The sequence below is a fragment of the Nannobrachium achirus genome (genome assembly GCF_963921795.1).
Source record: "Nannobrachium achirus genome assembly, chromosome: 20".
Lineage (NCBI taxonomy): Eukaryota > Metazoa > Chordata > Actinopteri > Myctophiformes > Myctophidae > Nannobrachium > Nannobrachium achirus.
The window spans coordinates 17,738,968-17,753,706 of record NC_137827.1 but is presented as its reverse complement, the minus strand read 5'-3'; the positions used below and the strand labels follow the sequence as shown (position 1 = coordinate 17,753,706).

The window sequence follows — 14,739 nt, the reverse complement described above, 5'->3', positions numbered from 1 at the left end:
CGGAAGCTATTAAAAGTCAGGGCCATCGAAGGTTAGTGTCGGGACCCTGAGGGAGTGGGTGTTACTGTCCATTTTAGCACCTGGTTAACATGGGTCTGTACCTTGTCATCCAACCTCCTTTTCTTTACCATAATGGCACTTCTGTGCAAGTGCTCCTAAATGCAGTATAGCTTACATTACATACAAGACCTGAGGGCCGATACCACAAAATGACTTCGAAGTCGGTAGTTCTCAAATGTTTTCATTCATCATTTTGAATCAGGCGTTGTAGAGCATGTAGATGGCCTATTTTTCCACAATGTCTGCCTCTAACATTTCACAATTTAACCAATGTTTAATTTGTCATTTTAGATCTACGGTACTAAAAAGTCCTTAAATTGTCACTTTACACATGTGCAGATACCCTCTATACACTTAAACTTTATGCTGGTTTGTTTACTGTTGAGTGACAAAACAATGTTGCACATTAATCTGGAGACCCCCCAGAATAATTGGGGGACCCCTCTGGGGGTCCCGACCCACAGGTTGAGAACCACTGCTATAGAAGACAACAACAAAGAGGGAGAGAGACAGCATGAGCGTAACGTTACCTACACCAGTGTTTCTCAACCTTTTTTCTGCATGGGCACAGTTTTCATGTCCCAAGAATCCATGGGCACACCAACATAATACGGAGGTGTAAATATCATCACTGTCGGAAAGAAACCTTGTATCTCCAAGTTTCAGATTTGTACGTTTCTTCGCAAAGTAAAGCCCTGCTTCATCATACAAGGCCGTCACACAACAGTAGTGAAAATAGCCGATCTACAAGCACACAAATCATTTTTAAAATGATAAATACAATACTGGCTTTCAAGCAGTTTCAAGGGGCACACTTGGCCCTTCTCAGGGGCACACCAAAGGCACCCAACCCAGACAGTGGTTGAGAAACACTGACCTATGCAGACGGGGCAGCACTCCCCCTCTGGGATGTAGAAGTTCTCGCAGTCCAGCTCGGCGCACTCTGCCTTGGAGCAGAAGGAGATGCCCCCCCGGCACTGGCACAGCCAGCAGGGGTCCATGCGGTACACCTCGCCCTCTGAGAACTCCTTCCCGTTGTGGACGCACTTGGGAGAGGCTGCATGGGGGTGGGCAGGAGAGAAGGAGAGAGAGAGAGAGAGAGCAGGGGTCATCGCAATGTTTGCTCGTGGTGGACATTTCTCGTCAAAAATCCAATTCAAGGTCTGTAACTCTGAGAGTCAGGCATGTGCACACATACATGTTAGTCTGGGATCACTTCAGTTTCCTGAAAGAAAAGAAAGCAACAGTTTTGGACATACAAGGTTTCTTTCCACCCAACAGCGATGATATCAGACTTGATCTTCTTACATAACTGCACCAGCTCTCAGCTCGGAACGGCCCAAGTTGTCCGTTCAAAGGTTTACTATGCGTTTGGCTCGGATGCTCGTGGTGTGTGAACGAGTAGCCTACTCTCTCTGGCGCGTCGATGACACGCCGTAATCAAACGAGTAACTCTGTCTGTTCTGATGGATTTTTCAGGTCGCTGAAATCATAGAACTGTCCACTGGAAAAAGAACAAAGCTTTTATTCTCTCTCTCTCTCTCTCTCTAGTCAGTCCTCTTCCGTTCTCTGCCCGAGTCTCTCTTGTTATTTCTCACGCTCCACAGACACACATTGCACACATGTCTACAGTACACAAAGATGTGTACACACACATAACCACCCCGCAGCCTTGGTTTAGAGCGATCAGAGAGGGTCTACTGCCTGTGCAAAGCCACCACTCCAGGCCTGTTATTGTTCTGTAACAATCCATATAGAAGCCATTGTTCGGGAGCGTCTTTCCTTTTGCAGACAGAAAGCCCAGGGTTTTCCGGTACTTTTCTCCGTCTTTACTTCTTGGGCCCTGCAGTCTGCCGTCTGCACATCAGACCCGACACAAGGCAAAGCCTCAGGTTACCCCGAGGCATCAGCGGCGCTTAAGCTCGGCTTCGGTTCATAGTTCACGTGATTTGAAACTAAGAAGTCTCTCGGCTCTGGGATGCTCTCTCGGGGGGGGAAAGGCAAGAAGACTCCGTGCCGTGCGGCAGGGTGATCCGCTTGGCCCCGCCGCCCGCCCAGCGGGCGCGGGTTCTGTCCCGGGCCGCGGAGCAACAGACCCAGCGCTGTTTTTCTTTGGGCTCGGCGGCTGCTAAGACCCTCGCCGCCTCTTCAAGGCTCCACAGATCCCTGTGAAATTCCACCTCAGGGAGCTGGCTTCCATTGTCTGACGATAGATTCCATTCCCCCCACGAGGCTTAAGCCCTCTCAAGCCCTCGGTATCTACCTCGGCCATAGCGGCACGCTCTGATAAAAAAAAAAAAAAAAAAAAAAACACACACATTCTATCAATAGCAGATAACAAATGGGCTGTTTATGAATTCCCAGATGTACACTGACTGTATATACGGCACTGGCACTTGAGATAATTATTTAATTAAAACTCTCTGGTGTTTTCGCTCATATCACATGTGGTTAGTGGTTTAGGAGGGGGGGGAACTGTTAATCCCTACCAAATGTGATGGACACCTGACACAGTGCACAGTGCCTTTATTCATCAGCGTGTTTAACCCTATATACCCATATATGGCAATGCCTTATTGCACATTATATAAAATCCAGACATTAAGCTAACCCCCAACCCCCACACCCCGCCACTGCTGTTAACGGAATTCCTCATGGGCCCTTAACTCATTCTGTGCCAATGACGGCTTATGACGGTTTTTTTCCAATAGCCCTGTGTGCCAATGACGGCTTATGACGGTTTTTGTGTTTTTTACATAGAAAAAAAAGAAAAAAAAACATTTTTTTTTCTTTGTAAAAGATGTCAAAATGACCTGAGATCAGAGAGATGCTTTTCTCTGTTTGTGTGTTCGCTCCCTCGTTTAGCTGATTGAGAAAATGTGTGAAAATGTGTGTCCATTCTAGTGGATGGACACTTTTTTTCATTCAAACAGCTCTATCTCTGGAACCATTTGTCCGATTGACAAAATTATTTTTGCCACTGAATCACAACAACTGTGTCTGTTTCTGTGGGGGAAAACATTATAAAAAAAAAAAATCATTTTTTTTCATTGCATAGTAAAGAAAAACATACAAAATCTCGGCACAGCTACCTTGGAGCCATTTTGGCATCTGGCACAGAATGAGTTAATCTTCGTCTCATTCCTTATACATATTATATCAGTAACGTCTTATGTTTCATGTTTATGTTTGCTTTTCTTTTAGCACAGTCTTGCGGACCTTGCCGTTTTGCTGCTTGCGCCTGTGTATGATTATTGACAAGTAAACCTTCTTGATTCATCCTGATAGACAGTGAGGGAAGAAGTACTCACATTTCATACTTGGGTAAGAGTATCAGTACTCGACTGCAGAAATAGTCTTTTACAAAGTACACATTCGGTATTCAAAATTTACTTGCGTAAAAGTACAAAGGGGTTGCTGTCAAAATATGCTTTAAGTACCAAAAGTAAAAGTACTCTTCATTATGCAGAAGTTTCAAACAACAACACATAAACGTAACCACTTCAAATCACTTCAAACATAGCCGATGCGACAGGTTGTTTAAGCTTGTATATCTGCTATTTTTTTAATGCTTTAAGCATGAAATAAAGGTCTTTGCACACTGCTGCGTTTTTCGGGCCGAATATCGGAGTGAATTTCGGAGCGCGTGAATAAAAAAATCAACCTCACGTTATGTCAATCACGTCTGCACACTGCCGCCGGTTTCGTATTTATTTTCGGACCAGGGTTGATTTTTTCAGATTTTCGCTGAGTCCCTTGCTCTCTCTCTCTTTCCCCTCTCTCTCCCTGGCTTTTGGATTTTGGATTTCCAAAATGCAACGAAAACACGCAGTGCAGTGTGCAACCAGCTTAAGGGTTAAGAAAGGCAGCTCAGACTGCTATGGTCTCTATACCAGAGAGGAGAGCATCTGTATGCCATGCCTCCTGAGTAGGGATGGAGCTCGTTTATTTTTATTGATAATGAGCACCTTATCGATCCTGCTTATTGAGCCGGGCTTTTATCGAGCCCACTATTGAGCGTTTTCTAATATTTTGTGGAAAGATATGAGACGATAAATTCAAAACATAACTGATATTTCTTTTTTATTGGCCAGTTGTTGCGAGTGAGTTTGTTGCTGACCACAATCTATGAAGTTGATAATTGACAAAAGTAACAAATATCATTAAAACAATCATTCATTAGTGAGCAATAAGTGTTAAATGGCTTTATATGTGACTCAGCGTGGCTCAGGGGCAGTCATCTCGGAAGGCAGGATTTTTCACTACTGCTAATATGACGTTTTTTTTTTATAGTACTGTAATACTTTCTTGATAGCCTCTTTTTTAAACATGACATCATGGGCCGCTATGCTCAATAACAAGCTTGATAAGCCCAAAGCTTATTGATACCGGGTACTCAATACATCTGTTATCGGGTTATCGAGCTACCCTTGTTTAGGGCTCCATCCCTACTCCTGAGTGCTCGCACCGTTCGTTCGTTGACCTCCGCGCCTTCCTGCAACCACCGCCGCACTGTAACACAAAGCATGTGCTGCCAACCCAGTTGAAAGTAAATGGGGGGGAGAGGGGGGTTTAACTTCTTTTTCTCTCCCCCTTCTCTTATTCTGCTCTCACTTTCTTCCTGTTCCATTCTCTTTCTACTCCCTCTGTGTCGCTGCCATCCAGCCTGGCATGCGGCACGTAGCCAAGCAGAGAGAGAGAAAATGCAATAAGCAGTTTAGCCCGGAATCAAAAGGCACGGACGCAGGCCCGGCGCTATGGGGGGGGGGGGGGGGGGGCTGTTGGGGCATTGCACCCTCAGTTGCAAGTTGTGCCCCCTCAGTTTATATTCTATGTAGAGTCAAGAAAATATCAATATCTCGAGAACCGTTCGCCCCACCGGCTTCAGATTCGGCACACGCGTTCCCCACCGCGGCGCGGAGTGCAGTGCAGTGCCAGACCTCGACCCGACCCGATGCGCAGTTTTCCCGAACCGGCGCGAAACGTTCGGAATCTCCGTATGCGGAGCTGAGTGTTGACATCAGGCTGTTGCGGAGGAAATCGTCGCAAGCACTGACTCATTGTGACATCACTTCATAAAAGGCTCTGACATCACGTACGCCACATGAGTCAACAAAAAATCTCTGTGAGAGTGTGTGTATGTGTGTGTATCTCGAGATACGCAGATTAAAGGTTCGGATTCTCCGTATGCGCTGTCCGCTAGGCAATAACCGAACAACGGGTATGATGGGTATTGCCTAACAACTGGAGGGGCATCATTCCCCACGGGTGGCAAAGCAAGCAGGCTCTCCATATATGGGCAATTGCATAAAAGGGACACAGACAGACAGATACAGAGATCTCCATATATGGGCATAAATGGACACACGCAAACAGATTCCCTATTTACATCGTTCCCAAGTTGGCCAGGTCGCCGACTAGATTCGGGCAGCCGAGCTTCTAGTAAAAAGAATGTTCATTAATACTAGCCTACGGTATATAAAAAATATGTGCCCCCTCACAATTTTCAACAGCCCCCTTAATTTCACCCTGCAGCCGGCCCTGCACGGACGGCAGCCTTTTCTGACTTTTTCGCAGGAACAATGGGAAGTCACGTGACCGGGGCGCTCACATGTGATTTCCTGCAGTGTTTGTCGACAGTAATCCCTAAAACAAACTTTGCGGCGAACAGCCCTCTGAATTCCAGTCGTGCTTTGTGATGTGTTCACTCCTTCTTGAAAAGCCGGGGCGAGACTTCTTGGGATGTGAAGACGGATGGGTCGTAAAAAGCCCTGACCTTAAGAAGGGTTCAGCCTTTTTCTCTTTATTCTCACTGGTGCTGCTTGTGGTCGACGGGGCGGCAATGGGAACTGCAGCGGTAAACAAGAGTTCCACGTGGTAAAAGCTTTCTCGTAGGAGAGTAGAAGTGGGGTTTATCATTATTCAGCACGTCACTGTTAACCACTTAAGCCCTGTGTACATTATCATACAATGAATAGCAAACATAGTATATTGTCACTGTCTGGCCAAAACCTCTTAACTCCATTTTTTGAGTTTTTAGATTTTTTGGCATAAATCAGGGCTATTGAACACCCTTTACAGCTGAGTGTTGGTTAAAGTATTATAGAACCAATGGAAAGTAGTAAAAAGTTGCTTGGGACAAAACCTCCTAACTCCACACTTTCTGCCAAAGCAGCTAACTCCACCCGATTGGCCCTCTCTTTTTTTCATAAATATGTGCTATTGAACACCCTTTACGTCTGTGTGTTGGTTAAAATAATATTGAACCAATGAAAAGTAGTAAAAAGCCCTTCGGTCAAAACCTCCTAACTCCACTTAATGACTAAGCTTGCGTTGTGAGCTTAAAGATTGGGTCCCTGATCGATGAAGACACCCTAAGAGCCCCCCTACACACGCACACGCACACACACACACACACACACACACACGCACACACACACACACGCACGCACGCACGCACGCACGCACGCACGCACGCGCACACGCCAACCCTCCCTCCCATCTGAGCTGCTGGGTGAAGCTGAAACTTCCCTCACGGGATCAATAAAGGTCTGCGTCTAATAAAAAACATGTTGCTTAAGTCACTAACCAAAGTTATAGCTCATCCTGTCAAATTGTCAGTTACAATTAAGCGTTATTACTTATTACATGGTTGTGTTATTATCGTCGCTATCGCGTGGGAACCCATTGTATGTCCAAAAAAAAAACATTACTTTTAAGGAGATGGGGGGAAAAAGAACCTGTGTTCTTGTGATATATTATTTAGTCACAAGCTGTTGTTAATACTTTTCATTGGTTCTCCAGTATTCACTTGATTATGCTTAGTTTAGGGTGGTCTCAAATACTGAAAATAGCCGACTGCTATTTTCAATATTTTCACCAAAAGGCCCTTTTAGAAATGTCAGCACCTGCCTCTCTTAACATTCTCTGCACGTCCCTGCCCGACAGCGACGACATGCTACATGCTATCTGCGTTTATTTCCTCATAGGGAGACGAGTGACCATACGGCGAGCCTAAACTCTGTCCACGCGGGACACAACGCAGACTGTTTGTCCAACTGTACCGCGCTGATAAACAGTAGACCGCAGTGAGGAGGCCATTCAAACAGAACCATCTGTAATATCAGATGACGTCAGGTCAGAGCGAGGCAGGCGAGCGGGCCGGGCCAACGTTCTGCCAACCAGACCCAACCTAGCTAGCGCTCCGCTCCGCTGCCGCTGTTGGAAAAAACTGGCCTCTTGTCGAAGCGCTGCCGCACCGCGGACACCAAAACATAACAGGTCAGGCCTGTTGTCACTGTACACAGCGCACTGACCCTGATTAAATACCCCGTCCACAGCCAAGAGGACCTGTGGAAACAGAGTGAGGTCCGCTCCGGAGTCCGGACCGGACTAACACAGCAATTTTTTCGATAAATCAGGGCTATTGAACACCCTCCAACCTCCTACAGTAACTCCACACTTTCTGTCAAACCAGCTAACTCCACCCGATTGGCCAACTCTTTTTTTCATAAATCTGTGCTATTGAACACCCTTTATGTCTGTGTGTTGGTTAAAATAATATTGAACCAATGAAAAGTAGTAAAAAGTGCTTCGGTCAAAACCTCCTAACTCCACTTGAGCTCATTTTCCTGAAAATTTACATTTTGGAGTTAGGAGGTTTCGCCCTACAGCAGAGATATATAAAAAAACTATATCAGCAGGTTTTAACTTTAAGTGGTACAATTAATATATTCTAAGAAGTATTCTTAACAGTTGGTATGCTTTAGTTGAGGTCATTGTAATAGAGAGGGACAAAACCAAGGACAGGGACAAAAGAGGGACACGAGTCAGGTCCTCACTAGGGCTGTCACAATTTTTACATAATCGTCTAATCGCCATTATTTGAGGTAATCGCGATTATATTGCATAATCGTCATAATCGTTTCCATGTTGAGAAATGTTAATATAGTTTCAAACACTATCAAAAGGTAGTGGAAATAGCTGATCTATAAGCCGATGCGACGCGTTGTGAGCTTGTAGATTGGCTATTTCCACTATCAATGTTATTTTTTCAGTATGAAGTTGTCAAATATGTCAGTAATTTATTTGTATATTTAGGTTATGTGTCCTATTTGCAATGAGCAACTTCAAAGCCTACAAGCCAAACAGAAATGTAATAGTCAACGACAAAAACACAATTAAATCGTTAATCGCAATTATTTAAGTGACAATAAATCGTCATGTAAAATGTCATAATCGTGACAGCCCTAGACATGAGTCAGGTCCTCACGCTCAACAAGGAGCACAAACTCCCTGAGCCAACCAGGCACGCCAGAATTCACTAATTCAACATTTGAACACATGTGGCGGCCTCTGGGGGAGACAGGTGGTGGTGGTGGGGGGGGGGGGGACACTGCATGAGGCGACTACAGGGGTTGATGCCACGTCTTCCAGTGGTGGAAAGAGTACTCACATTTTGTACTTGAGTAAAAGTATCAATACTGCCCTGTAGATGTACTCCGTTACAAGTAAATGTCCGGAATTCAAAATGTACTTGAGTAAAAGTGTGAATGTGTTTGCATCAAAATGTACTTAAAGTACCAAAAGTAACGCAACGCGACGCATTGTGAGCTTGTAGATCTGCTATTTTCAAACACTTGGTAACACTAGGTATAAAATAGGGCTAAAGTGGGTTAATGTGTGTTCTATGATATTATAATTTACATCTGCAAAGCAACTAGTAACTAAAGTTTTCAAATAAATGTAGTGGAGTAAAAGTACAATATTTGAATCCGAGATGTAGTGGAGTAGAAGTAACCGTATTGGAAATTGGAAACACTCCAGTAAAGTACAAAATAGCCGAAAAGTGTACTTAAGTACAGTACTTAAAGGGGTACTGTCACCTAAAGGGGTTGAGGGGCAGATTACACTGTGACACGAGCTTCTCTGAAAACGGTCTGAAACAGTCTGAAGCTCATGTCACAGCGTAATCTGCCCCTCGCCCCCCCAACAACAGCACAGTAAGTAGTCATACAGTCAGGCTATACAGACAATTAATTTGATTGGCTTATAATTGCGCATCCCCACAATGACATCATAAAAATATTAACTTGTTTTTTTAAGATGATTCTTAAAGTGACAGTAATCCCTTTAGGTGACAGTACCCCTTTAAGTAAATGTACTTTAGTTACTTCACACCACAGGAGGCCGACTACAGGGGTCGATAGCACGTCTTCACCCCGATGTCCCCGTCAGTGGGGGGCCTTCTGATGCGGGCGGGCGGGCGGGCAGCCAGTCACGCAGGGCGTAATGGATGGTCGAGGCAGCACAAAAGGCATCAAGCCCCGGAGCCCCAAAGAGCAGCAGACACTTGTTATCAAAACACTGATCCTCTGGCCCCCGCGGCCGCCATTCAGCCTCCGTCGGCCTGCCCGACTCGATTACCCTCCACCGCCGGCAGACTGGAGCACATAAAAAGCATTCCCATCGCGTTGAACTGTTGAACCTGGTCCCCCGTTAGGACGTGTGACCAGACGGGGAAACCCTTTGACACTGCACTTTCTGTTGAGGCAAAAACCCGTAGCCTAAGCACTTTTCTGGTCACTGGGCTCGTTAAGTCCCATTATTTCCGGGACACGGCGCTCATTTGTGGACACGGGAGGGTCCCAGAATGGGAATTTGTTCTGTTGGTCAAACAAGCGAATATTTTTGCTGGGAACGCAGAGTCAACAGCCTCCAACGCTCCCGCAGGTCCCCCCCCCCCCCCCCCCGCCGCTGCCCGCCTGCTTGCCTGCCTGCCTCCTGGCTAGGGGTGGGCAATATAATCGATATGGCAATACATCGTGATAGTATATTTGCCAATACTGTATGGATACTTCAGGCCATAGTATTGCGATACTTTGAGGAAAATAAAATATGTTCCCATGCATAGGAACCAATGGTAGAAGTCCGGTCCTGACACTCCACTGCCTCTAGATGTCGCTGTGCTATAGTAGCTACTTCCCCTTCCTACGGTTCAGTGAGTGAGGTCTCTCGAGAAAATGGCTGTAAACGACCAAAACAACAACCTTAGAGCAGCGTCTTCAGCTTTTAAAGCGGATATATCGCAATAGTATCACAATAGTATCGTATCGCAAAGATTCACAATATATCGAGATACTATTGCATCGTGACCCAAGTATCACGATACGTATTGCATCGCGAGGTTCTTGCCAATATCCACCCATACTCCTGGCCCTGGTTGAAGGGCGTGGGCGAGGGAGAGCGCCACGGCGAGGTTTCTCTCTCCCCTTTCCGAGCTAAGAGAGACCTGGCTGTGCCATCCAACTAGGGCTGTCACGATTATGACATTTGTCACTCGAATAATTGCGATTGACGATTTAGTTTTTGTCGTTGACAATCACGTTCCTGTTTGGCTTGTAGGTTTTAAAATTGCACATGGAAGATATGACACATAACCTAAATATACAAAGAAATTACTGACATATTTGACAACTTTATACTTAAAAAAGAACATTGATAGAGGAAATAGCCGATCTACAAGCTCACAACGCGTTGCGAGCTTGTAGATCGGCTATTTTCCACTACTTTTGAAAATGTTTGAAAATATGAACATCTTTCAACATGTAAACGATTATGACAAAATAATTGCGATTCTATCAAATACTTGCGATTAGACGATCATGTAATAATTGTGACAGCCCTACATCCAACAGGTGCTCCCTCCCCCTCCCCCTCTTCCTATAACGCCCCCCCCTTTCTTCTCTCTCTCTCTCTCTCTCTCTCTCTCTCTCTCTCTCTCTCTCTTCCTCACGAGGTGAGAACACGCACTCGGGCCGACCAAACAATCTGTATTATGTGACCCATTACGGCCAATATCCCCTGCAGGCAATCTAATTTGCGGGATACGCCCTCGGGGAAGAAACCAAGAAAGTCTTTGAACTTGCGCTGCTAAACAGTGGAAGGCTCAGACAGATCAACAGCCACCGACGGTAATCAGGTTCTATCCTTTTCATCTCTCAGATGTTTGGTCACAGAGGAGGAAATCGCTCGCTCTGATGAAAGTAACTGGCCCGCGCTGGAAGCCGACGGAAACCGCACACACACGCGCCGTCTGTCTCAGATATTTAACCACTTGAACCGTCTATACTTAAAGGACCATTTCACCTCTGGGACAATATGATGCTTTGTAGCATGCTGAAATACTAAAATACCTAAAAACACAGATTGAACACCAAAAATAACTCAGGATTGTGTTGATCGTGTCCCAAACAACAATAAAATAAGATCTGGTTGTCCCAGAGGTGAAATGGTCTTTTAATAAACATGACCTTCCCCTCTACACCAAAGTTCTTTGCCGAGCTACAAGCTGCTCGATCTGCTATTTTTGGCTATCACACAAAAATGTGGAGGCCCCCCTGTAGTAACCCCCTGTAGTAACTCTGAGGACCCCCTTGGGGGTCCCGGACCCCCTGTTTGAAGACCATTGGTGCAGCAGACCATACCTTTCTGGCACTCGAAGACGTCACAGCAGTCCCCCGGCTGGCCGCTGGCTTGGACGAGCGGGACGGCGCGCTGTCCGCTGGGGCACTGGGGCGGCGGGGGGCAGCCGCGGGGGTCGCAGGTGCACTGGGGGGGCAGCGAGGGGCAGCAGCCCGCGGGGGGCGTGTAGCTCTTGGTCAGCACGGAGCCCTCGGGGCAGGCGGGCACCGCTAGCGCGGGGCATGTCACCCCGGCACACCTCAGCTCCTCTGAAACACACAAAGATAAGAATCGTTACTTCAGGGGCACGGTGGCGGAGTGGTTAGCGCTTTGCCTCACAGCTAGAAGGTCCTGGGTTCGATTCCCGCCAGGGGACGCTGTGGGCGCTGGGGGCGTGTTCCCTCCTCCACATCATCAGCGCTCACACCCTAGGTGGGGTTGGCGATAGGGCCTTTCTCTGTGGAGTTTGCATGTTCTCCCCGTGTCTCCTAGGGTAGATACCCTCACAAAAACATGCAGTAATCCTGGTCTCTATAATGCCTCCACCTGGCAAACTTGAACCGTCAATACTTAATACACTTGACGTATCACTCTGTACTTAGTCTGCTCTTTTTCGCCTCTCCACGAAACCTATTTGCCAAAAATAGCCGATCAACAAGCTCACAACGCCTCAAGCTGCGAGGCGTTGTGAGCGTGTAGATCTAAAGTTCTCCGAATAAGGACACTAGGGTTCAAGTAGTTAATATGAAAAAGGAGAAAAAAGTTTCTATGATTTGGAGGACCCCCTGTAGTAACTCTGAGGACCCCCTTTTGAAGACCCCTGGGCTACAGTATAGGCCCAACCTTAAACACCAACTTGTGCACGCACACATACAGGCATGTATGGGTGCACAGGCACGCACACACACACACAGGCACACACGCACACACACACAGGCTTGGCGTCACATACAATAACAAGCCTCTGTGAGGCACACTGTAACGCCACCTTCAAGCAACATCAGGTCTCCAACAGTGCCCACACTGTTCCCTGAGCGACCAGGGGAAAGAGGGTTTACTGTGTGTGTGTGTGTGCGCGTGCGTGTGCGTGCGTGCGTGCAGTGGTGTAAAGTAACTAAGTAGATTTACTTAAGTACTGTGCTTAAGTACAGTTTTGAGGTATTTGTACTTTACTTGAGTATTTCCAATTTCCAGGACTTTTACTTCTACTCCACTACATCTCGGATCCAAATATTGTACTTTTACTCCGCTACATTTATTTGAAAACTTTTAATAGTTACTAGTTACTTTGCAGATATAAATTATAACATTATAAAACATAAATGGACCACTTTAGCACTATTTTATAACTAGGCTATTTGAAAATAGCCGAACTACAAGCTCACTGTGAGCTTGTAGATCTGCTATTTTCAAACATTCTATACTTTTACTTTTGGTACTTTAAGTACATTTTGGCGCCAACACTTTCATACTTTTACTCAAGCACATTTTAAAATTCCAGACTTTTACTTGTAACAGAGTATTTCTACATTGCAGTATTGATAATTGTGTGTGTGTGTGTGTGTGTGTGTGTGTGTGTGTGTGTGTGTGTGTGTGTGTGTGTGTGTGTGTGTGTGTGTGTGTGTGTGTGTGTGTGTGTGTGTGTGTGTGTGTGTGTGTGTGTGTGTGTGTGTGTGTGTGTGTGTGTGTGTGTGCGCGCGTGCAAGGCCCCCCCCCCCTCCCTCGTAGTGTTAGCTGAGTAGCTTTGGAACAGTGCTACTCATGTTGCAAGCCAACTGAGTTCACACACAGTCATCCACACACTGCGTCCGCAGCCATCGGACCCCCCAGCCCCCCTTTTAGGCCCGTGACAGCTTTACAGCATCCTGTCAAGAGACACGACAAGTGCTCTCTCTCTCTCCCTGCACATCCGCTCCAGAGCCCTCTGATCCCCCGCCGACGCGGAGCGGCCCGCTTTCAGCTCCCCTCGCGCTCCCTCCCAAAAAAAAAAAAACGACACGAAAACAACACTTTCTTTATTCTCTACGGTGCCGTTTGTGGTCAACAGGCGAGAATAGACACGACCGCAAGCCATAAACAAAAGGTTCCACGTGGAGAGTAGAAGAGGTGGGATGTCTCATAGTCACTGTTATCCGAAAATAGGCGATTTACAAGTAGGGATGGGACGATATGAAAATGTTATATCACGATTATTGTGACAAAAGAAATCGCGATTTACTATATTACCAATCAAAATCCATTATCCTGGGGCGGAAGATTTGCCAAAAAATAGCAGATCTACAAGCTCACAAGTCACAACGCGTCGCTTTGCGGCACGTTGTGAGCTTGTAGATCGGCTATTTTTTGGCAAAGACATTTGATAGAAAGGGAAAAAAGACTGTATCAAGTACGTATATTATAAGTACCTTTTACCAATAGAAGGTTTAAATAGTACCGAATGCAGCTCGGCATATAAAAGGTGAATTGATCCCAGTGCATGATGGAGGACGATATCACGATTAATTAAATCTCCACGATATGATTATCGAGTGTTTATAATCACGATATACGATAATATCACATATCGTCCCATCCCTATTTACAAGTCCCACAATGCACCAGCTTGTAGAGCTAAGCTATTTTCACTTTCGTTTTTCATCTTTCAAAAAAAATGTTGAATGGCGTGCCCAAAATAGGGATGCCAGGTTGAAAAATGGTTAATACCAGCCAACGTTCAACAGAGCCTTTCCTTTCTCCCCTTCACTTCCAACACAACCAGGAAATGTTTGTCTATTTGTTTGCCAGAGCCTGCATAACGTTGTTGTCGGATGGCAACCTTGTATCTCCAAAGCAGTTCGTTTTGTATTTATCATTTTAAAAAACGATTTAAACTAGTGAAAACAGCCAATCTACACGCACACAACGCCTCACACCGCGAGGCGTTGTGTGCGTGTAGATCTGCTGTTAGGGATCACTAGTCTTGTGCGACGGTCTTGTATGGTGAAGCGGGGCTTTACTTTATGAAAATACGTACAAATTTGAAACTTGGAGATGCAAGGTTTCTGCCCAACAAGTGACGATAATAGCCGCGATGCCGCTTGTTAGAGGGGAAACAGGGAATTGCTGGGGATCGGGGGCTTGTGGGTGAGTGTGTACGTGCGTGCGTGCGTGTGTGAGACCAGGGGGAGGGTATATTTTGGAGCCCGTTCAGGAAAAGTAAAGCAGAGTGCCCCTCTG

General features: G+C 46.0%; 1 protein-coding gene across 1 annotated transcript in view; it reads right to left on the bottom strand.

Moving 5' to 3' along the window:
- LOC308305970 (cysteine-rich motor neuron 1 protein) overlaps positions 1–14,739 on the bottom strand; it is a gene marked incomplete at its 3' end in the record, with an annotated part of 95,408 nt that overhangs the window by 43,217 nt on the left and 37,452 nt on the right. Inside the window, exons 4-5 of the mRNA XM_080750869.1 lie at positions 11,547–11,792; positions 938–1,117 (exon numbers count right to left, since the gene is read on the bottom strand). Coding sequence (XP_080606995.1) covers positions 938–1,117; positions 11,547–11,792 — 426 coding nt within the window. The remainder of the gene's footprint in view (positions 1–937; positions 1,118–11,546; positions 11,793–14,739) is intronic.